This window comes from Calidris pugnax, unplaced genomic scaffold (assembly GCF_001431845.1).
Source record: "Calidris pugnax isolate Ruff unplaced genomic scaffold, ASM143184v1 scaffold41, whole genome shotgun sequence".
NCBI lineage: Eukaryota > Metazoa > Chordata > Aves > Charadriiformes > Scolopacidae > Calidris > Calidris pugnax.
In genome coordinates this window covers 9,309,057-9,331,388 of record NW_015094509.1, presented here as the reverse complement: position 1 = coordinate 9,331,388, position 22,332 = coordinate 9,309,057, and the positions used below count along the sequence as shown (strand labels likewise).

The 22,332-nt window shown below is 37.9% G+C and overlaps 1 protein-coding gene across 5 annotated transcripts in view; it reads right to left on the bottom strand.

Annotated features, from left to right (window-relative positions):
• The window catches only part of MATN2 (matrilin 2), a 69,761-nt gene that overhangs the window by 8,816 nt on the left and 38,613 nt on the right, over nt 1-22,332 (bottom strand). For all 5 annotated transcript variants that reach the window (XM_014965534.1, XM_014965536.1, XM_014965537.1 and 2 more), the window contains exons 7-22: nt 18,923-19,045; nt 14,916-15,038; nt 12,689-12,811; nt 10,517-10,639; nt 10,230-10,352; nt 9,771-9,893; nt 9,555-9,677; nt 9,220-9,342; nt 6,007-6,129; nt 5,790-5,912; nt 5,577-5,699; nt 5,241-5,363; nt 4,909-5,031; nt 4,654-4,776; nt 4,365-4,487; nt 2,146-2,559 (exon numbers count right to left, since the gene is read on the bottom strand). In XM_014965534.1, the coding sequence (XP_014821020.1) occupies nt 2,146-2,559; nt 4,365-4,487; nt 4,654-4,776; nt 4,909-5,031; nt 5,241-5,363; nt 5,577-5,699; nt 5,790-5,912; nt 6,007-6,129; nt 9,220-9,342; nt 9,555-9,677; nt 9,771-9,893; nt 10,230-10,352; nt 10,517-10,639; nt 12,689-12,811; nt 14,916-15,038; nt 18,923-19,045 (2,259 nt within the window). The remainder of the gene's footprint in view (nt 1-2,145; nt 2,560-4,364; nt 4,488-4,653; nt 4,777-4,908; nt 5,032-5,240; nt 5,364-5,576; nt 5,700-5,789; nt 5,913-6,006; nt 6,130-9,219; nt 9,343-9,554; nt 9,678-9,770; nt 9,894-10,229; nt 10,353-10,516; nt 10,640-12,688; nt 12,812-14,915; nt 15,039-18,922; nt 19,046-22,332) is intronic.

Below are 22,332 nucleotides of genomic sequence, written 5' to 3'. Positions count from 1 at the left end.
AAGACCTATTATATATTAGAAAATAGGGCAGAATCCTGAAAAATGGCAGTATTTTTCTTAAATATGGATACTTAGTGTTTCATTGAAATCTTCAGAGCATATTGAGATGAGATTCTTGCACTCTAAGAGACACTGGTGGGCTGGGAGGCACTGCAAAGTCTCCCAGACCTACCAGGGTAAGAACAGGGGAAAATCAATAATTTGTGGGGCTAGGAGAGAAAGAGCTTTAAATAGGGATGCTCGGGACAAGCATTTCCTCAGCAGAGGTGCTAGGGAGAAAGTAAATGAGGATTTGTAGTTTTCTTCCCTCTGAAAGCAGGGAATCACTGGGCAGATTTTAAACAAGCAAAGAATACAAAACATAGTGATCTGCAATATTGCCTTTTTCGGCAGTTGTTATTTAATTCTTGTGACCATATGATCTGATACACTTCTCTTTATGTCAGGTCTGGCTTAAAAAGTGTTCAGAACTATTACTGACTTTGTGATTCACAACACAACTATGAGCTTCATAGTATTTCAAGCTCTCTTAAAAAATTCAAGATCAGCAGCTACTGTCTCAGCCGGTTGATTTCAGATAAAACAGGATGAGGAGGTTTGATAACGCTTTATTATCATGGGGTAACAACAGCTACACCCTCACTGAATTGCAACTTTAACCTTTTTGCTGAAGAATCCTGCGTCTGATAACATAATAAAATATGCATTTTCCAACTCTTCAACATTTAACGTAAGCCCTTCCTTACTTTTCGTCATGAATCTGCCTACCATTGCACTTCAGCCAGGAAAGTAAAACATTCACCACAAGCTGATTCAGTTTCATGAATGGACCAGTCATGCTGAGGGCTGTTGCTTTTTAAAGACTTGGAGATATCAGTGATAAAGTATTCAAGGCCAATTTCATATTCAGCGTTACTGCATTGCCTACGCTGCACTTACACGGGGGATGGATTTGGCTTGTAGCGTTACAAATCTCAGTGGAAGCTGCAGTTTCATTCAGCAAGTAAGCAAGGTTGGCTTCTACTTCTTTCCTTCTTCAGTCCTCTAAATCCTCCATGTATTTCCCCAGATCTCACTAGTTAATGTCTACATCTTCAGTTTTGTTTTTAAAATTTAAAAAAACAGTTTGTTTTTATCTCATTGTAATGGCAACATTGTTAGCACATGGTCCTCTCATATGCTTGGACATATTTCCCTTTTCTCCTTACGGAGAGGTACCAGTCCTGCCCAATGCTACACTAATCATTAAGTCAATAAAAGAAGAACAGAAAGAAAGATGTGCAGCATCTTCTAAAGTATGGCTGTTTTCTTCTTTTGGTGGGATATAAGCTATGGTTCCTAAAGCATTTTCTCATAAAACAGAAAATGTTTTGCAATGAAAAAAGGGATCCTATATTTTCTTGGAAAGTTTTGAAAATTTTCAGTTGACTGCTAGACAACTGAAAAGTTTCTGATTTCTGGTACAGGTGTGCCAGAAGATGGATTTCTGCCCAGACATGTTCTAAATTAAAAATCGCCAATTTTCAGTTACATTTCAGCGTATCATCCGATAAGGCACATAGAAACTCAAAGACAGACACCACTACAGCTATATTCTTTTGTAAAGAAGACCCATCTTTCTTCCAGAACACCATCTGCACTATAAAATTGGCTAAAAATACAAAATATATATAAATAAAAATATAACGCAACCAATTATTACCATAGTATTTCTCAGGAGGGTAGACTGCAATATTTTGAAGATGCAAGTTGGGGTTTTTTTTAATTGCTTTCTTAAAATTTTTTATGAAGTTCCCAGTGTTCCTAAGTCTCTGTGTCAAATGTCTACCCTTAGTGGGGCTGTTAGGGGACTGCATGGCACCCAAGGAGGGTAGTACCACAGGTAGTGCCCTGTGGATGGCCTGGAACCCCAGTGGTGAGACACTCCTCATGGGTCCCGCACTAGGGATGACATAATGCCTTCTAGCAAAGGCTCCTGTGAACACCAAAGGTCTGATGTTCTGCTACAGTGGTCACTGTACTAGCCAGACTGCTATGGCAAACGCTCTCTTGATTAGTACATACCGTGGTACTTCCATACTATCACCACCTCTTATTTCTAACAATATTTGCCTTTTAGAATGAGTCAAAAACATCTCCACTTACCATTTCGCTTTGCTCTAGCAGCCCACTCAGAGACTTCATCTTGGGCTCGTCCATCCGTAAACACAATGGAGATTCGAGGGACATTTGCTGAAAATGGTCTTGCTCCCTCTGCTTCTGTGAAGCTTCTCTCAACCATTTGCTTCAGAGCCAGGCCCGTCATGGATCCTCGCCCCATGTATTTCATTTGTGATACAGCTTTCTTCATGTCTTTGGCCGAGCTGAACTGCCTTAACGTAAACTCTGTGCGAACTTCAGTGGAATACTGAAGCAAACCAACGCGAGCAGCTTTGGGTGAAATCTCAAGTGAATCCAAGACTCCCGAGACAAATTCTTTTACAATTTCAAAGTTATCCTCTCCGAGACTTTTTGATCCATCAATCACAAACACCAGGTCAAGTGGGCCATCAGTGCATACTGTGAAATGAGCAGCAGAGTGTCCAGATCATGAAAAAACTCCACACAGCTGAAAAAGGGACCTTAGATACCCAGGAACTGGATAAACTTAGAGATCATCTAGAGTACCTCGTTCCTGGCTCATCCAACTTTGCCAGTTCATCTAAAGATGTTGTGTATGGTCTATATCAAAAGCTAACAGTGTGCCTATTACCAAGAATTTAACAAAAATATAACCACAGTGAATACTTACTGAGACATACTACTTTGCAGAATAGTACAACTCTGAAAAATACAGCAACAATCAGCCAATTGTTTTGAGTTTTTGAGTGAGAAGAGAAGGGTCAAGTAGCCTGCCCTAGAGTTTAGCATGAGGTTCAAGTCTGGAGATGAAATTCAGACAATGCATATGTTTTTATAGCACAAATTTAAACCTATAGGGGCACAAAACCATCTAAAAAGCTATAGGTGAGAGAGTAAATGCTAGAAATATGATTAGCTGCTAAACATGGATCAGAACTGTTGATGTAAGTATTTTTGCTTTATCTCAGCCCATAAGTTTTCTCACTTTTACTTTTCCGATTCTCTCCTCAATCCCAGCCGGCAGGAGTGAGCAAGCGGCTGCGTGGTCCTATCTGCCCGCTGGGGTTAAACCATGACAACCCATTAAAGCTGGGAGTTTGACAGGAGAAGGACAAATTTGGCGTCCTTACACTTTTTGGCAAGTGCACATGCACATGTCACAGCAGTTTGTAGACCCTGTGCATCCATGACAAGGTTAGGGAATGTAGGGACTGAAGAATGTCTTTGATGATGCAGACTGGTTCTGCCAGGCATTTTTTTTTATTCTGGAAAGCAATTGCCTGCAGCAGGCACAGACTAATGTGTTTTGTGCAAGGGGCTAGCTGCAGAGATGCTCAGCTCCTATTTGATCAATGTAACTTCCAGGGAGAATTTGCCACACTGAGGAATGTAAGATTTGCATCTTAGTCCGGACCAAATGATCTTTTACCTCCACTCATCTCTGATATCTGTACAGTAAGAATGCTGTAAGCACTACACAATTCTTAGTTTTAAAGCTTGGGCTTTTCTTCTGTTTTAAAACTGCTGTCCAAGAATCTCTTTCTGCAGTTGTTTGAGGAAAAGCTGTCTCACACATACAAAGGCAATGGAAATGCAATGAATATGAATATTACAATCACTTCAGTATCATTGCCTAAGTCAAGATAGGGCAGCAGGTCATGGTGAATGGTTTTAGTTAGGATTGAGATCAGCCATGAATGTGCTACCATTCTTTTGGTAATAACAGTCTCCCCAACTAAGGCTTCCATTTTTGCAGAATAAATGTTTTTACTGAGTTCCAGCAAAAGAATTTCTCCTCCAAGAATTAAGGGGTGATGAAATAAATGCATATCATGCTCTTAGCATGTCATGTTAGAAGATAAGCGAACAGAATCAGTGGTATTTTAAAATGGAGTATATAAAGATAAAAGCTCCACAGTATATGAATCTGAGTAAAGTGCACATTCTTTGGTAATAAGATTTCCCTTTGGCTTTTTTCCTGAGGTTTGGAGAGAATTATTATTATATTATTATCATCGTACTTGAAGCTATACCAAAACAACTGTTCCAATTTGTTGCAACTGTTTCTTGCTTACAAGAGCATCAAGTTAATTGTTTAAGACATTTTCCATCACACTCACATATGCTTTGGGCTTTCAAATATTATATCATTTTTGAAGTGAGATACTTGACTCAAGTAATTACTTGGTCAAGTAATTTTAGAAATCAAAGAAACAAATGCTTTTGAAATAAAATTTACTTACGCCTGCATGTTTTCTGATCCTCTTTTAGTACATATCCCTCCGGGCATTTGCAGATGTAGGAATCGTCATTATTAACACAAGTATGTTCACAACCATGGGCAACTGATTTGCAGACATCTTTATCTAGAAAAAATTAAGATATTTGTGTGTATTCTATTTAACGTATTTATAAATTCAAAGACTCCAAACACGATATTTGAAGAACGTATGACAAAGAAGTATAACATCTTTGTTGGTTTCTGTAGCAATGCTGGAGGAGAGTGGCTGACAGACATGCTGAGTTACTTACTCCGACATGTTTTCCCATCTTGTCGCAGGACAAAACCCTCGTGGCACTGACAGCTGTATGAATTGTTATTACTAACGCACACATGTTCGCAGCCATGGTCAATGGATTTACACAGGTCTTTATCTGAGAATTGTTAAGAGAATTTCCTTATTAGACCATTTCTCAAATGCAGAACTGGCATGAACAAGCTTTGGGTGAAATTAAGTCTTTTATGACTGAAAAAACATATTCCCCAAAAAAGTTTCAGCTACTCACTCCTGCATGTTTTCCTGTCTCGCCTCAATATAAATCCCTCGTGACACTGACAGGTGTATGAATCTCCAGTTGGAACACAGACATGCTCACAACCATGGCTGACTGTTTTGCAGATATTTTTACCTTGAAAATTTACAATGAAAATTATATTTAGCACAGTTAGCTAGGTAAAGAACTTTCACAAAATGTAAAAATCATGGCAATAATCTGTCATAAAGGAGCTCACTGCCATGAAGCTGGTTCTATATTAAAGACACAAATAACACACTACTGTTGCATAGTGTGTTTTATTAACAGACCAGGAAGTACAAAACAGAGATTAAACAACTTACTCCTACAAGTTTTCCCGTCTTCTCTCAGTATGAAGTCCTCATGACACTTGCAGATATAGGAATCATCAGTATTAACACAAGTATGTTCACAGCCATGGTCAACTGAGTTGCAAACATCTTTATCTGAGAAGAGTGGATGGAGTTTGTGAGGTGAGGTTCATTAGGGAGAGATAATGTCTTTTGTTAACCAACTCAAATAGCTGGAAATCACAAGCATACACATGTGCAAACACTCACAGCCACAACACTTAAAAGTTGTGGCTCAACTTTTAAATAAAATAAATACAAACATACATACTCAAATAAAAACATACTTTTATATCTCAGGCTACTCACATCTACATGTCTTTCCATCTTCCTTCAGTATGAATTTTTCACGACACTTGCAGACGTAGGAATCTTCAGTATTCACACAAAGTTGTTCGCAGCCGTGGCTGACTGAACTGCAAACATCCTTGTCTGCAGACCGAGGAGTTGGTAGTCAACATATATCAGCAGAGGCCTCGATTATATGGATAATTCATCAAATTGAGTTCTCATGCTACTTACTTCTGCAGGTTTTCCCATCTTCTCTCAGTAGGAACCCATCGTGGCATTTGCAGATATAGGAATCGTCGGTATTAACACAAACATGTTCGCAGCCATGGTTGACTGATTTGCAAAGATCTTTATCTGAAAACAGATGACAGCTCTTGCTGGTTAATGCATTTCTACACAAGCATAAGCCACAGATAAAAAGTATGCTGATAAATGTCAGACTACTTACTTTTGCATGTTTTTCCATCTTCTCTTAGCAGGAATCCCTCCTGACACATACAAACAAATGAATCACCAGCATTAACGCAAGCATGTTCACAGCCATGGTTGACAGATTTGCAAAGATCCTTGCCTGGGAATAGTTAGATAATATTTAATGTGGTTTGCTAGTTAAACTTTTTTTTTTTTTATAAATACAAAGGCTGTAGGCTTTGCCCAGAGGCAAAGAAAGATGGAAGCCTGCAAACTGAAAGCAAATCTCTGGCTAGTGAAATGACAGACAACTTAGCTTCCATGGAGCATGAGTTCTTCACCACCCGAGCAGAAAGAATTGCATGGTTTGGATGGCCTCCCACTGACAATAAATCATTTTAGGACTAATCTGACTAGATTAAGGAGGAGTTTACATTAAGAGCAGTAAGAATGAAAGGAGGCAATAATTTAGTACCGTCATTTAGCACAAATTCATGCTGCTAAAACCAAAAGTAAGTAAAACACCATAGGACATGAAGCAAAATAATTCTTTAACCTCCTTACATCAATGCCAAGAGTCTGCATAAACAAACCCCAGAAGAAAAGGAACTACTCATTTAAGAGGATAAATAAAATTGAACTGGTATTGCTGAAAATTGATGGGAGGATTGGTATGACTGCAATGTTAAAACCAGTTGGTTAAAACCTCTTCAAGAAGGGTAGATGGGGAGAAAGCACAGACGTGGAACCATCTATCAGCATTCCCTGTTCCTTTTTCACTGCAACACAAAAGAAAATATTCTAAATTGCTGATGGAGAACTACCTCTGCCCAGAAAGGAGAACATTACTGACAGCCAAGTTCAGAGTGACTCTTCAGCAAAATACTTAGGTTTCGTATGTAGGGAAGAAAAGCATATTTTTACAAGAACTTCTGTCTGAGCCAAATCACCTTGAGGTCTCACGCTGCCAATATAAAAATTTCAAAAACTATTACAGAGGACAATCTTCTAATTCAACAAGCATTACATTTAAGACATAGCAATCTAAACTAGATCCCATTATAGCAGATAAAGAAGAAATTATCATCTAAGTAAAAATTAGCATCTTCTTGTACACAGCTGTGTGCAACTCAGACACATTTGTTGTTTGTAAAAAGAATCAAATACAAACCAGCAGCAGACATAGCTATTACTTCTAAGGCATTAATTTTACATAGCTAAAAGCAAATATAAGTCAGAGTAATTTGGGATGGGTGGAAATAATACAAAAAATAATAAAAGAAGTGAATGATAGTACTATTTAAGGTTATTTTATTAGATACGCCCCAAAAATGTAGTCCTATCATCTAAAAAGAATGCCAGAGTAGTTAAAGAAGCAACCCCATCTAGAAATTGAAATTGTAAACAGCTATAAGATTTGAATAATGATTGAAATAAAGGAACATTCACAGCATTTACTGAACATAAAAATATTAGGAATCTGAAAACACTGAAATAATAAGAAAAAAGATAAGGGGGTGCATGGCCAACAAAATAAAGGATAGTATGAGTAAGTTAGTTATTTAAAGACTATTAGGAACAAAAAGCATTCTAACAATGTATTGTTAATTAATAGATAGAAATGGTAGAATTCCCAGTCTTAATGCAGAATGTTAAAATTAGTTAGTGTACTTAGGTCTGAACTTATGAAACAGGCTACTGATAATATTGTTGGAGTGAAGAGTTTCGTCAGCTGAGAATTAGGTCCCAGAGCAGGTTCCCTACTGAACACACACTTTTTAAAATCCGTAACTCCAGATAACTTGCAGCAAAGAGTTGTAAAAGGCCTGGCTGAAGAACACCTTGGATGCTTAGTGTTATTTTTCAGTATCTTCCAGAACCCCAAGGAAGCCCCAAAACACTAAGCTGTCTCCATCCCCAAGGTGTGCACATACACTGAAAAAATAATACTGTTTGAAAAGGATGAGTAGTTCATTATAAGCCTGTCAGCTTGACATTGATCTGCAATAAAGTAATGGAATAGGTAATGTAGAACTTAATTCAGAGTGAAATCAAAGAAAGAGAATATCAATCAACTTGGTGTTAAGGAAAAATAAATCACGGGAAACTAAATAAACATCTTTTTTAATTGGTTATGAAGCTGGTTCATCAAGCTCATGCTATTCATATAACGGAGCATTCAGTAAAGCAGCAGTCCTGCTATTTCTTTTGATTAAGAAAACAGACTACAGAACAAACATTATACAGATTAATATTGGCTAAAGAGGTCTTCAGAATAAATGGTCAATGGGGTATCATGAAGTGGCTTGCTTTAGATGAGTTTGCCTTGCTCCTCTACTACTTAACATTTTTGTGAACAAACCAAAAGAAAATACAAAATAATCACTGACGAAGTTTGTAGGTTACTCCAGAATACAGCAGCTGCTAATATAAAGAGACATGAATCTTTTTGCAAGCTGGATAACAGCCAATAATTTGTATTTTAAAATAGCCAGAATTAAGCTTACACATTTAGAAACAAAGAATGAAGGCTGTACTTACAGGATGGGGGGCACCTGTGTGACTGAGAGTTGTAAACAGCTTATGATCATGGTAGATAACTAACTGAACACAAGAGCTAGCACTAGTATTTTGGTTACAGACTAATGCTACCTTTGGTCATAAAAACCCCACTGATTTTTTTAAAAAAGATAATATATATATAGAAAAAAAGATAGGTAGATTCAAATAAGAATTAGGTGGGTAATAGTGCCTCTACCCTGGACACTGCTGTGTCTCCTATTTTCCACAAGGATGCTGATAAATAGCAGAGTTTTTAGGGGAGCAATACTTATGAAGAGTTTAGAAAACATATAAAGAAGCTGGAGTGGTTTCATCTCCTTATCATTTACAAAAGAACTAAGAGGTTAAGTTAAGGAACAGGTTAAGTCATGATCTGAATGAATATACACAGAACAACACACTGGCAATTAGAGCTTCAACCCACCAAAGTAAAATGCTGCAATGTCCTATGCTCAAGATTAAAAACCAACATACCTCATCTAGAAATGAAGTTCACAATTTAAAAGCCTCATTCAAAACTTAAAACCGGCTGATTTTCTGAAATGTATTTTTAGTTCAAACAATAATTAATTCATAGAAGTCTTATGATCTATAGAGAACAATATTCAGTTCAGAACACTATGAATCAGTGAATAATGGACTAATAAAAAGAAAATGATATTTCTTCTTTTATTCATAAGCTACTTACTTCGGCATGTTTTCCCATCTTGCCTTAATACAAATCCATCATGGCACTGGCAAGTGTATGAATCGTCATTATTAACACAAAGATGTTCACAGCCATGACTGACTGATTTGCAGATGTCCTTATCTAGGAATAATTTAAATTTTATTTACTACAGTTTGAGGAATGAGAACATTTCCAAAACTTTAAAGACTACAAGTAATAAGCTCTTACTAAATAAAGAATCTATCCTCCTTTTTGTCAGGCAAAATCCCCTGTAAGAAGACCTATTTCTAACACAGTATGTTTCTTCAGTAGACCTCTGAGTGCAAAAAATATAGAAAAATAAAATAACTTACTTTTACAAGTTTTCTTATCTTCCCTCAAGATAAAACCCTCATAGCACTGGCAAATGTATGAACTATCAGTATTCACACAAACATGCTCACAGCCATGGTCAATAGAATTGCAAACATCTTTGTCTGTAAAAAAAAATAAGGTTGCCAGGATTTAAAACATGTCTATGAATGCACAGATTATAAAGAAAATTTTCTATTAAACATAAGAATACTTACTTCTACATGTTTTTCCATCTTCCCTTAGTGCAAATCCGTCATAGCACTGGCAGATGTATGACTCATCAGCATTAACACAAACATGTTCACAGCCATGGTCAACTGAACCGCAAATATCTTTATCTGGGAACAGTTGATATTTGGTTAAAGCACACCTACAGCGAATGTATCATGCAGGGAGAAGTAATAGCTTTTATTAGGTCTACTGATATCACAGGAAGAAATGGGCAAAAATTTCAGAAACAAGCTCTAACTCTTGGTACCTGAAAAACTGTGAGTCTTTTTTGTCTCCAGTCGTATCAGTTTGGCTATTAAAATACACTATTTCTCTCCACAAGCTTCAGGAAGGTACAATAATACTACTCTTACAACAGTAAACTGTTGTTGTATTTGTCAGAAAACTTCCACAAATCTACATACTGTAGATAGAAGTCTGTGACTAATTATTAGAGTACTTACTTCTGCATGTTTTTCCATCTTCTCTCAGCAGAAAACCTTCATGACACTTGCAAACATACGAGTCATCTTTGTTAACACAAATATGCTCACAGCCATGACTGACTGATTTGCAGATGTCCCGTTCTGGAAATGATTTATATAAATACAGGTTTTGAATGAAAACATGTTTAAAAAATGTAGATACCAAAATAAAGATTTTTTTTTTTTTTCCAGTAGGAATTGAAAAAAACCTTTATTTCCTTGCCTGATGCACATACAAAAATGTTCAATAGATACCGGTCACTCACTTCTGCACGTTTTGCCATCTTCTCTCAATACGAATCCCTCACGACACTTGCAGATGTAGGAATTGTCAGCACTAACACAAACGTGCTCACAGCCATGGTTAACTGATTTGCAGATGTTTTTACCTGGGAATAATTTAAAAGATAAAAAATTGTATTAGTTAAGGGCAAGATGTTCAAAGTCTCACAGTTCCCAGATACTGAATGTTCTTTTCCTTGCTAGTGTACTGGACTCAGTCCTCCAAATCATTGATAGCACCTGCTGTCTTTTTTTCTGTTGCAACAAAAAGGTATTGTCCTGCTAATTTTACAATTTTTCTTAATAGTAAGGAAATATAATTTCCTTACTATTAAGGAAAAGCGCACTGTTCCAGTTGTAGAGTTTGTGGAATTTCATGTGTCCCTAGCACACAGATTAGCGACCCACTGGGAATTCAAAAAGTACCTAAATCCCACATCTACATTTCAATAAACTTTTTGGTGAGAAATAGATATTTCTACCATCACCTTTTTACCTTCAGTAATGCACCTGCTCAAACCTGAACTATTTATACTTTTTTTTCTCTGTGCTTAAGTTCAGAAGGTGTTTGTCACTTTTCTGTAAAGTAGGATTACAAAAGTTTCATGTATGTAGTGTTTAAGGGTAGTGAGAAAGACAAATTATATGATCCTGCTGCAAATTCTGGAAAACTGTCGGCTATAATTGGGCAAGCAGATGTTCAGTGGGGCTTTCTGATACAGAATTTAGATACAGTTCAAATTTCAAAATACAGTAAATAAAATAAAATAAAAAACTATTACTTAATGTTAGATAAACTAACATCTTGCTTTCGCTTTCTTCCCCACACCATTTATTTTCCTGCAAGAACTTAGAATAGAATAGACTATTTGAGTTGGAAGCGATGTACAAGGGTCACCTAGTCAATTGATCGACCAATTCAGGGCTGACCAAAAGTTAAAGCATTTTTTTAAGGGCATTGACCAAATGCCTCTTAAACACTGACAGGCTTGAGGCATTGACCACCCATCTAGGAAGCCCATTCCAGTGATTGACCACCCTCTCAGTAAAGAAATGCTTCCTAATGTCCAGTATAAACCTCCCCTGGTGCCGTAGGGTGACTCCTATTGAGCCTACTGTTAACCAGCACCCCCAGACCCCTTCCTGCAGGGCTGATCTCCAGCCATTCCTCTCCCAAATTATACTTTTGCCCAGTGTTACTCCATCCCAGGTGCAGAATCGAGCATTTTGACTTGTTAAATTTCATCCCATTAGTCATAGCTCAATGCTCCAATCTATCTAGATCCCTCTGGACTTCTGCATGGACAGAACATTTCACTTGTTTTTAGTGTCACTGCTTTTTGAGACAAGTAGAATTTGACTCTGCTTCCATGGAATAACAATGTAGGGTGTGGTTGTGATACACAAACTGAGAATAAGGATCTTTTCATTTGTCATGGTAAAGTCTGGATGACTTTATGTTTTTTTTCTGTAAATGTTTTTTAACAACTAACTGATGAGATCTATGGATATTATTTGGATTACAGTTACAAAATACCTAATGCCTGTGTGTTTTTCAGAGAATTACCCAAGATTCTTCTTTAAATGCTTCGTGATCAAGGCTATAAAAATGGAGAAAAATTTGCAATTAATTTTTTCTTGATATCTGCCACTCATCATAACTGCATGATGTAGTCAAATGTGTAATGCAATTACAGTATCTCTTTTGCAATCATCCTTGTCCCATGTTGGGCAAAATTAACTTTCCATTAATAACACTGCAAGCTTCATGCTGTATAGGAGTTTAGAAACATTATATATTTTTGCCTTGGTTTCAGAATAAATTTACTATTGTCCCATGTAAGGATGTAAGTCAGACTAAAATAGTTTTGTATCTACAATAGCTGAATTTTAGGGCTACTTTTTTAATGGCACAGACATTTAGGGTGTGATTCAGATGCCTAACAGTATGCATCCAGTACCACTTTAGATGTCTTAGCATATCCAAGATACTGACATACTTCTGGCGAATATCACACCAAAGGGGAAACTTTTGGAATCCTCAAGCATTTAAAATGACATTGGACACCAACATTTAGGCAATCAAATCCTACCATGCATATTGCTTCTGAGCATGTAATAAAAATCGAACTCTCAGTTGCTGAATAATAACTTACGTTTACATGTTTTCCCATCGTTACGAAGCCTGTATCCTTCAAAACACTGACAAGTGTAAGATCTGTCGCCATTTACACACAAATGTTCACAGCCATGATCACTCAGAGCACAATAATCAACTCCTGCAGGAGCAATTGAGGTTATTAAAAAAAAATTGAACAAATAAGGAATCAATTATTTTTCATTTCTAGTATTTGAATGGTAAATAAGCAACTAAATATGAATACACCGAACTGCTGAAACAATAATCCAGTTCCTTGTCTGACAATATACATATAGCTTCAATAAAATGTAAGAGGGCCTTGTGGTGTACTTTCCACTGGCTGCTTTAAGCAGAGTTGAGAAATCATACTTTCCTATACTTAGTGTAGCTCAACAGAGCCCATGTCTCAGTATTTACACATTGAATTTTAAAAAAAAACACAAACCAAAACACTTCAGCAATGATTTTATGTAAAACAGTGGCAAAGGCAGAAAAGCCACCCTGTGAACATTCTTCTTCAAGTACAGTCTCTAAATGGCCCAGTGTGAGGGTGGCAGTCCCCAGAACTCACTTGTGTGCCCGACCCAGCTGCCGTGCGTGGCAGCAAGCAGAAAACCTCGCAGGGACCTCAGTGAGCTTTGGCTTTGACTATTTAAGCTTTTGCAAAGAACTGAAAATTACAAGTGCTGTCAAATATGGTCCATTTTTCGTCTCAAATTTCCTATGTGTTTCTTCTCTGTAATATAAAGACATTGGACCCTTGGGACCCCGCAGGCAGCACTTGCTACTGTCTGTTGGCTACATACACAGTGTCACTCATTTTTTTGCAATTAGTTGTCAGAGTAAAAATCTGTTTACCATTCAGGTGTTCCCACAGCTGTCTTAAGATACTTGTGCCTGGGTATATGACACCAGAACTGTAATTCCCAGATGTTTTCCCATTAGGAGTGGTATATGTTAAATCCTTATCCCTTCCATTCAACTGCTCATTCAGGAAATCCAAGTGCCAAAACTCTTTTCATGATAGTCCACGAGGTTTCAACAACTCATCTGTAGCTCAGGAATAGGACAAATCTCTTTCCTAAATATATATAAGAAGAGGTGTGTGCTGGCAAGAAGAGGAGCTATTCAAACGGGCTAAGTTTCATTGCATATAGGGATTCCAAAAAACACAGCACAGTACAGCCTGAAGGAAAATAACTCAAGAGTGAGAAAACCACCTCTTTTTACTACAAAGGAAGAGAGATTTTCCATTTGCAAACTGATAAAACTCCATAGTTTGGCTCTTTCTAAATTTCCAGTGGTTCTTTTAGATATATGTCTAGATAAAGTGTTTCTAGTAGAACCTATCACTGTCTAGAACTAGACTAGATGGACACTAGTTCTGCTTTTGGATTACTGTCTGCCCCTCTCAAGAGAGCTGCAGTGGCAGACAGAAGCCTCTGGAGACATTGGATGGGGCTAAAAAGGTTAGTATGGCGGCAAAGACAAGGTTAAAAACAAAGACAAATTGTCTTTGCTGATCTGTCTCACTTCTCTGTAGATAATTTTTGACTGAGCATTTGCAGTCTGACTTCTGTTAAAACTGTGTTGCCTGAGTGCAAGAAAAGGAGCAAACTCTGGAGGGGCTCCAACACTCAACAAGCTTGAATAATAACATATCTCCAAACTCTGTAGAAAAAGTAGCCAAAACTCTCTCATCAAAGAAGTCCAGGAAAAGTCAACAGGCAAAATGCATTCACATTCCTCTTTTCCTGGCCCTTTCTATATATTATTTTTCCAGTGAAGGAGGCAATTTGTCTATTCGTGAAACTGCAATGGTTCTCCACGATTAGATTTATAAAGGGTGGAGAGATGTCAGGACAACTTTATTTCACTTATTGAGGGCTCCCATGCCAAATGTAAAGCTCAGTGTGGGACTCTCCCTTCTCGTCCTGCCCCAGGTTAGCTGGGGCTCTGCTGTCAAGACAACCTGTCAGTCAGGCACATTTCTCATGTGTCCTCAACATGTGGGGCAGAACAGATCTTCCAAAACTTTTCTGAGTATGTGAGGATTTACAGTTATCTTGACAAATATCCTTTCCCAAGTCCTTTTTCTGTCTGTTTCTGCTTTCAAATCATGCTTAAAGTGCTATCAAAATGCAGACTGTAAGAATAAATTAAAAGGTGTGTCCTCTTCCCCGAAAGAAAACAGAAACCTTTCCTAGGTGAGCTGAGATTAAGGGGGTTCTCACAAGACTTACGTGAGCAGGTTTTTAGGTCCTCATTGATGACAAATCCTTCAGAGCACTGACAGACATAGGAGACATCAGTATTTAGGCACAGTTGCTCGCAGCCATGATTGCTTTCAGCACAGTGGTCCACTCCTGTCGATTTGTGTTAACAATTGAAGAAATCCCATTAGAGCCTTAGATACACGCACTACGACACTGCAGTTACCACACGAGGCCTTTGCAGAGCAAGGGAAAAAGATCAGTACAACTTTTTATTTATGCAGTACCCCCACCTATTTGAGTAACCTGAGTTAACTGACAACACCTAAGTGAAATTAATACAACCATACCACTTGGCAGATAAAAACCTGATGAAGTGCAGATCTCCCTTGCCAAAAATCACAAAGGGAAACTAACGCGAAACGGAGCGAAAGGAGGACCTTGAAGTTCTGCCTGGTCTTACCTGCAGAATCACGCTTGCCTTCTTCAAAAAGCATTACTCACTTACGTTCACCATAATTTTTTCTCAGAGATAAAGTACGAATATCAGTAACTCTTGAAATTATGGCTTTCAGGTTATTTCATAAACAGTAAATTCTTTTTCAACAAGATGAGAAATCACCAATTTAAACCTGCCAACAGGTTCAAGCAGTTAAAAGCCTGGTGGGGGACAGATACAAATTGTGAGTATAAAAATGTCTTAATATGTTCCTTTTCTTTGATTTTCCTATTCATATTCCAAGTAAGATAAAATGGAATATTTTTTTTCAGTCTTGTATGCAGCTGGTTGTGTGAAAGATGAAGGGTGGAGGAAAGGAGAGAGAGGTGTGAATTAGGTTTAAAAATCATATTATCTCACAGAATGGACAGCAAAGCAGTAGGGTGAGATACGTGCACTCACAGATGTACTATGTAATCTGCTGACTGTGTAAGTATAGAAAAAGCAGATTTTAGGAGAAAAAGCTTTATACTGAACTTCCTCACAATATTTTATTGCAGACTTGTTAATGCCTATTTTTAGTTATATAGGCCCAAATCACTTTAGCTTAACTTGATCAAAAGTAGTGGATTTCCTTCAGACACAAACACAGTCTCATATGTCTCTATTTGCAAATCATTTACAGATGTGAACAGGAACGTCTGCAGATGTTTGTTTACAGAAAAAAATAAATTCTGTACTTAATGTAAAATTACTTAGTTCTAAATATTGCTGTTTATTATTTAACTAAGCAACGAGTTTGCTGTAATTGCTCCAGATTTACCATTATACATAGATAGAGATAACGTTGGCTTGAACAAGTGAAGCTGAGGTGTCAGTTTTTACTAGCTAAAGCAAGTTCCAGCTGGAACATTCTCCTTTTTCCAAGAGTTTACATCATCATGAAGAGGCTTGTGTAACTTCTCAGAGCACACAAAAAAAGGGGAAAAAAAAAAAGAAAATACACCTCCCCCCCAAGTATTCTCTGTGAAAAATTGCATCTGTTTGGCACTGTCTTTTACAATACAAACACCCACACTAACGTGAATTTTAACATTTAAGTACTCGGGGTTCTCACGCAGAATCTTTTAACGCACTCTTTCAAAGAGCGGAGTAATCACAAAGCTGCTAATTACCAGGCTTTAGAAATAAGTATAACTGAATTTGGTCATCATGTGTCCTTCATTATACGTGTAAAAAAACCCAACACGTAGGAATGGGAAGGGACAGGGGAAGCGTCATTATTTTAAAAAACAATGAGTGTCTTGGGATATATTAATTTTTACATATTCAACTTGCGATAGCCTAAAACTGTAATTGTTAAAAAGTCCTGACCTCTTACAACACATCCAAGTTTGCTTAAATTTGGCTTTATCACAAACAGTTTATTTAAAAATAATTACTCCCTGGCCAATCAACTTTTTTTTCATGTCAGTGACTGAGTGTTTCTTTGGAAAAATATGTCATAAGTACATAAGGGAAAAATGCTGCCAGTATTTTAGATGATGTGCGAAATGGTTCTCTGCAATAAAAGTATCTTCTAAAAACTGGGTGATGTCAAGTAAGCAATATTGTTGGGTTTTTCTGGTGCAACACTGATCCTTCATTTAATGACATTCTTATTAAAAGAGGGCATTTTATTGAACAGTGTACACATAGGGAAGGGGGAAGTCTCTACAGATCTCTGCACATCAGCATTTATCAGTATCAGGTGTGCTGCAGTTTCCATAGCACACAGATGTTCACCAGTAAGCACTGCCTCTGTGTTAAGACACCTTTGCTGAATGCATTTTCCCAATCATTTGGATAGGAGATGATGCTTTAGTTGTCTACTGGATCACGGACCTCACTAGAGCATTACTTCACTAGGCCTGGCTCATGTTGGACTTTACAGTAACACAGGTCTGCGTAGCTCAGGAAGATCTCAGAAGGGACCCATGAGCTTTTCCTCATTCTCTTCACACCTCCCCTGACTGCAGTAACTGGTCGCTGCAGTTCATGAGACACACTCATCTCTGCACGTATTGCCATCATGTCGTTGGGCGTATCCAGGATGACATTCACACACTAACGACTCTTCCATCTTAACACATTCATGTTCACAGTCACGCTGACCTAAAGCACACAAGTTTACTTCCACGGAGAGAAAAACAGCGAAGAATTCAAGCCAGCTGTGAAGGTTTCCGAAGTAGATGGCTTACTTTTCTTAAATTATACTGGATTCTGTGCTTTGGGCACCTGCTAGCGAGCTGAGGATCTGAGAGTGGACTGCAAACAATTGGCTACACAAGACTTCACTTTGACTTCCATAGACCTGCTCCTGTGGTTATCAGAAATCATGCATTGCGGTGGAGAAGGAATGCTTGGTATTGGTCACCAGTGATGCATTCTCCCTGATTTATAAAGAGGGTATATATACAAAAGTTCTGCTCTATTTTACAAGCTTATCTACCATGAGCCTTGTTATAACAAGTTTTGAATAGAAGCTTAATGCTGGAAATGTCACCAGGTTTACAGCCAAATCCAAAGCCCCCTAAGGTTAAGGAAAAATACCCCAAATGGGAATTACAATTTGACTTTAATTCACAATTACATCCTTGGCAATAAATATTCTACACAGTGCTGTTCTTTTGCACCAATGCCCACCAAGGTGCATCCAATCTATGAAAACCTGAATGTATTAAAATACCATATAGATAACAAAAACCAGAATAGCACAGATTGCTGTAAAAATGACAGTGTCAACAAGGTGCTTCATGAGAACATATCTTTAAGATTGAAAGAAAATACAGCTCCAAAACCAGATAAATTTTATAAGCGTCTAGAAATATAATTATGTTGGTCCAGGCAAACTTCCTATTCATAAAATCTCAGCAGTACAATTCTCCCTGCCAAGAACTGAATCACCAGATCAGGCCAGTTCATTTTTTGACTGTGTCCTCCTTAAATTTTAACAACATTACTTTGAAAATCTGCTGATTCCAGGACCCCACTCAAAAAGAGCTGTAACACCAAAGTCTTTTTGAAGTAAATAATATGTGTGATTGGTTTAGAACCCTGACATTGCCGTGGCTGTTTTTTCCATTTTTTTAAGGAAACTGCGGGGTTTCATGTGTGACTTTAAGTTGATTTTAGTAACCATATTACCTGTCCAATAGCCTCCTAAGCTAACGAAATACATCTGTCCTTGGCTAAATGAACTGGACAACGTAAGGTGAAGTGTTTTTTTTTTTAAAAGCTGTTTGTGTCACTACAAGACAAGGTCAGAAAATTTCAAATAAGCAATAAGCTTATTGTTTCTGAGCCGCTCTGGTTCCTATATCACTTCTCAGATTCTCATAAATCTCTTCAGAAAACGTCTAATAAACAATCTAGCCTAAAAAACAGCAAAGAGCATTTTCCAGCACGACTGGCTTGGTTAAAATTCAAGTTTATAAAGAAACATTTGTTTCAACCTTAATTATAGAGAAAACTTTCATCCTTTCTGAAAGGAAACCATTCACAGGAGGTTTAAGAAATAAAAGCAGATGAACTTTAGTATGTCCAAAGGATTACTCACTTTTGCATGTTTTCTTATCTGGATTAAGTCTAAACCCATCTTGGCATCGACAAAAGTAGGAATCATCTGTATTAACACACTCCTGTTCACAGCCATGGTCTTGAAGAGCACAATAGTCTGGTCCTAAATGGGGAAAAAATTGTGTCAGTGAGGAATAGAATTCCTCAGAAATAAGCTCGGTAAAAAGTTACTTTGTTTTATTTTGCTTTTTTTTTTTTTTCCCCAAGGCACCATTCTGACTTTTTACCACATTGTTTCACACTATGAAAAGAAAATGTTCCTTTTTTTCCAAATATGTGCTCTACTTAGATATACCTGATATGTATACTTCAATGAATTCTTTGAGAACACATGCGCTACATGCAGTAGAGAAGTAATAATCTTAAATATTTCTTAACATTTTGCAGCAAAGTCCTATACATTGCCACGTAAAAATTCCCTCTTTGTTTTACTCAGAGCAAGTTAGATATGATCTGTAATATTTACACAAAGATGCTTTGGAATGCTGTTCATTAGATCAAAGCAGGACAATCAGGTCAGCAGGAGCATTGGCATTTTAACAGCTCTGGGTGTTTGCTACCTGGTTCTTCCATTTAAAATGCTCATGAAAGGGAAGATGAGCAAATTCTAGAAGCAACTGCTATTTGTGTATAAAGTATTTTAAAAAGGAAAGAGCAGTAAGCACTGGGATATTTACCACATAGTGTCTACCACTATTGATGAAGTCAAAGAACCTGACATTCACTTAAATGGAGTGCCTGGCCATCACTCAGTTTTATATCAATGGACTTAATGAATTTATACTAATAAAAGAACAGTATTAACTCCTCAGCACTGTTAAAAGTAAACAAGTCATAAATCAACTAAGTCACATTTTTAATGACATTCAGGCACTTTTGAACACCTCATTACACAACCTGAAAACTGACATTCAGAGGTTAATTATTGTTCCCAAAGGTAATTGGCTTCCTAAGGCAGGAACTGTTCTTTCCTTGTATGTGTGCTGGGCTAATGCAATTGGGCCTTTTATATATGTATTAAGCCTTAGCAATCAACTATATTTTCACGAAAAACAAAGTAGAATGTGACTTTGTAAGAAAACCTGAGAAGAGTGTTTTATCATTTACAAATTCCATCTTATGTATTTATAGAACATTTCACTTTCCAAAGTGTTTTATGACAGCACAAGAACATACACATATACCCAACACAGTGATATCTTATCTGTTTACTAAAAAAATAATTAGAAAATCTGATTTGTTCAAGAGTGCACTAAAGATAGAGAAACCATAAAGCCATGTGTGTGCACCAGAGGAATATAGCTGTATGCCTTTTGGACCTACACAGCGCAGGGGTTGCATTTATTTGCTCAAATCCCTGCTAACTGACGTGCACAGGACAGACTTTTCCTCTGTAACTGATTCTGAAGATGATCACAAGAGTTGCAAAATATGCATTATTATCTTTGCTGGAACCTTGAGGCTATTACGTTGGGAATACTAGAAATACATTCCACAGGGTTTCATTAACAAAGTCCAGATTAAGGATGCTAACAGAAGACCTCTAGCAGCTACACCTCATGTGAATCGACATGAGTTGAGGCTCAGCACCCCTGACTACAAGTAGAAACTACCATCCATCCTCTTGAGAGGAGCAGCAAGTGGCAAAAGTCGCCTTAATAGTTAAATTAGTAGCTAGGAATTTTACCTGCCTGACTGATTATCTGAATTTGCTGCCCTCTCCTCTTCCTGCCACACACAGAGCACTCCACTGGTTGGAGTTGGCAGGGCTGCCCTCAGGAGCCCTGTTCCTTGTATTTCATTCTGAGAGGTTTGGAGTAATTCCCAGAGAAAATATTTGTCAGATATGCATGACCACACTGATAACATTTACATTTTCAAGCTTTTCTTTGTAGCCACGAGCATGAAAGCTTACTTTCTGTTTTTGAAAGGAAAGCCGGGATTCAGAGATAATCATGAGATCTTGGGGGCTGGCGCCCCAGGCCCAGGCCTGCTCGCTGATGCAGAGCTCTGGTCTGGCGTGAGTGTGAGGCTTGGCTGGCTGGCGACCGTCCTCGAGATTCAGTACATCAGCCAAATATGTAGAAATTTATGTTAAAGGTTTTAAATTTACAAACATTTTAAATCCAGCGATCTGAAGTTTGTTTCTGCTGACCCAAAGGCAGCGTGATTCACAGCAGATGGGAGCTAGGGGACACTTCTGCTCTGAAGAGCTCTCATGCTATCTCCACTTTTGCAGCTTTAAGAGCTAAACGGTTCTTTCTTTCATGCTTTAATTTATTTGCAAGGCTCAGAAAATATCAAGTGTAAGGAAAAGTGGCTTAGTAAGTTGTATTTATGCTTAGATTCAGGACATGCATCTTGAAAGAGAATGATTTGACATGGTATTTGCTCATTGCTCCCTGTCTACTCTTTCTGAATCAATCTCTATGGCCTACCATTTCCAGTCACCTTGATTTTTCCCTAATTTCAACCTGATGGAATTTTCTCCCTTAATTTTAAACGAGTGTAAAGCATTTACAACAAATCAGAATGCAGCTAACATGGCGGAGATGCACTGAGCTGTGAGAAGCCTTGTCTGCGGCCTCTGCCCCTCGGCTCGGGAGCTGCATTTAATGTCAGGCTCTCAGCCTTGGTTCTTGCCTGAGCTGTTACAGCTACGCCTGTGCCTAGCCTGGCCTTCTGCTGATCCTGACCCGCAGACTGGCCGACTTGGTTTCCTGAATTGACCTTAGACCTCTTTTGACACTACAGAATTGTCTGGTGACCAGTTGACAGGTGGCTGAACCTGGTTATTGTTAAAGGACCTGTTTCCTCCTTCTTCTTTGGGTACTGTGGGACCAAAGGCCTTGTTGTCAGAGAGACTATTGACTCTGCTTGCCTTTGTAGCCATCCTTGGCTCCCAGCTTGCACTCCCTTGCAGAGCAGTGTACTTTTGTGGTACATGTTAAAGATCTCCATTCCACCGAGATCTGTCAGTTCCCCTCCACTTTATATCCGCTCCCAACTCTGGCAACTTTTGAGCTTGTTAGCCCAGGAACAATCACATTTGACAAACAATAAACAAGCAAAGCTATGAAGTTATTATAACCTGGTGGAAACATGGAAGCTTGGTATGAGATACTGATCTTTCCAGAGCAGACAGAATCAAAGAACTCACTATTGAAAAAAGTTCATAGTAAAATAGGCTGCAACGTTTCTTCTGATTGTGGAACTACTCACTCTATTTAATTTTAGCTTGCTTACAAGCTGATTATAAATTGTATTGTACAGACTTGTTTGTTTACCTAGCTAGGGAGATGATACTCTAACTGAAAAATCTGGATAATCAAAGAGACTATGCAAGACAAAGCTTTTGGCTTTTACTATTGAAAAAAGCCTGGTCTCACA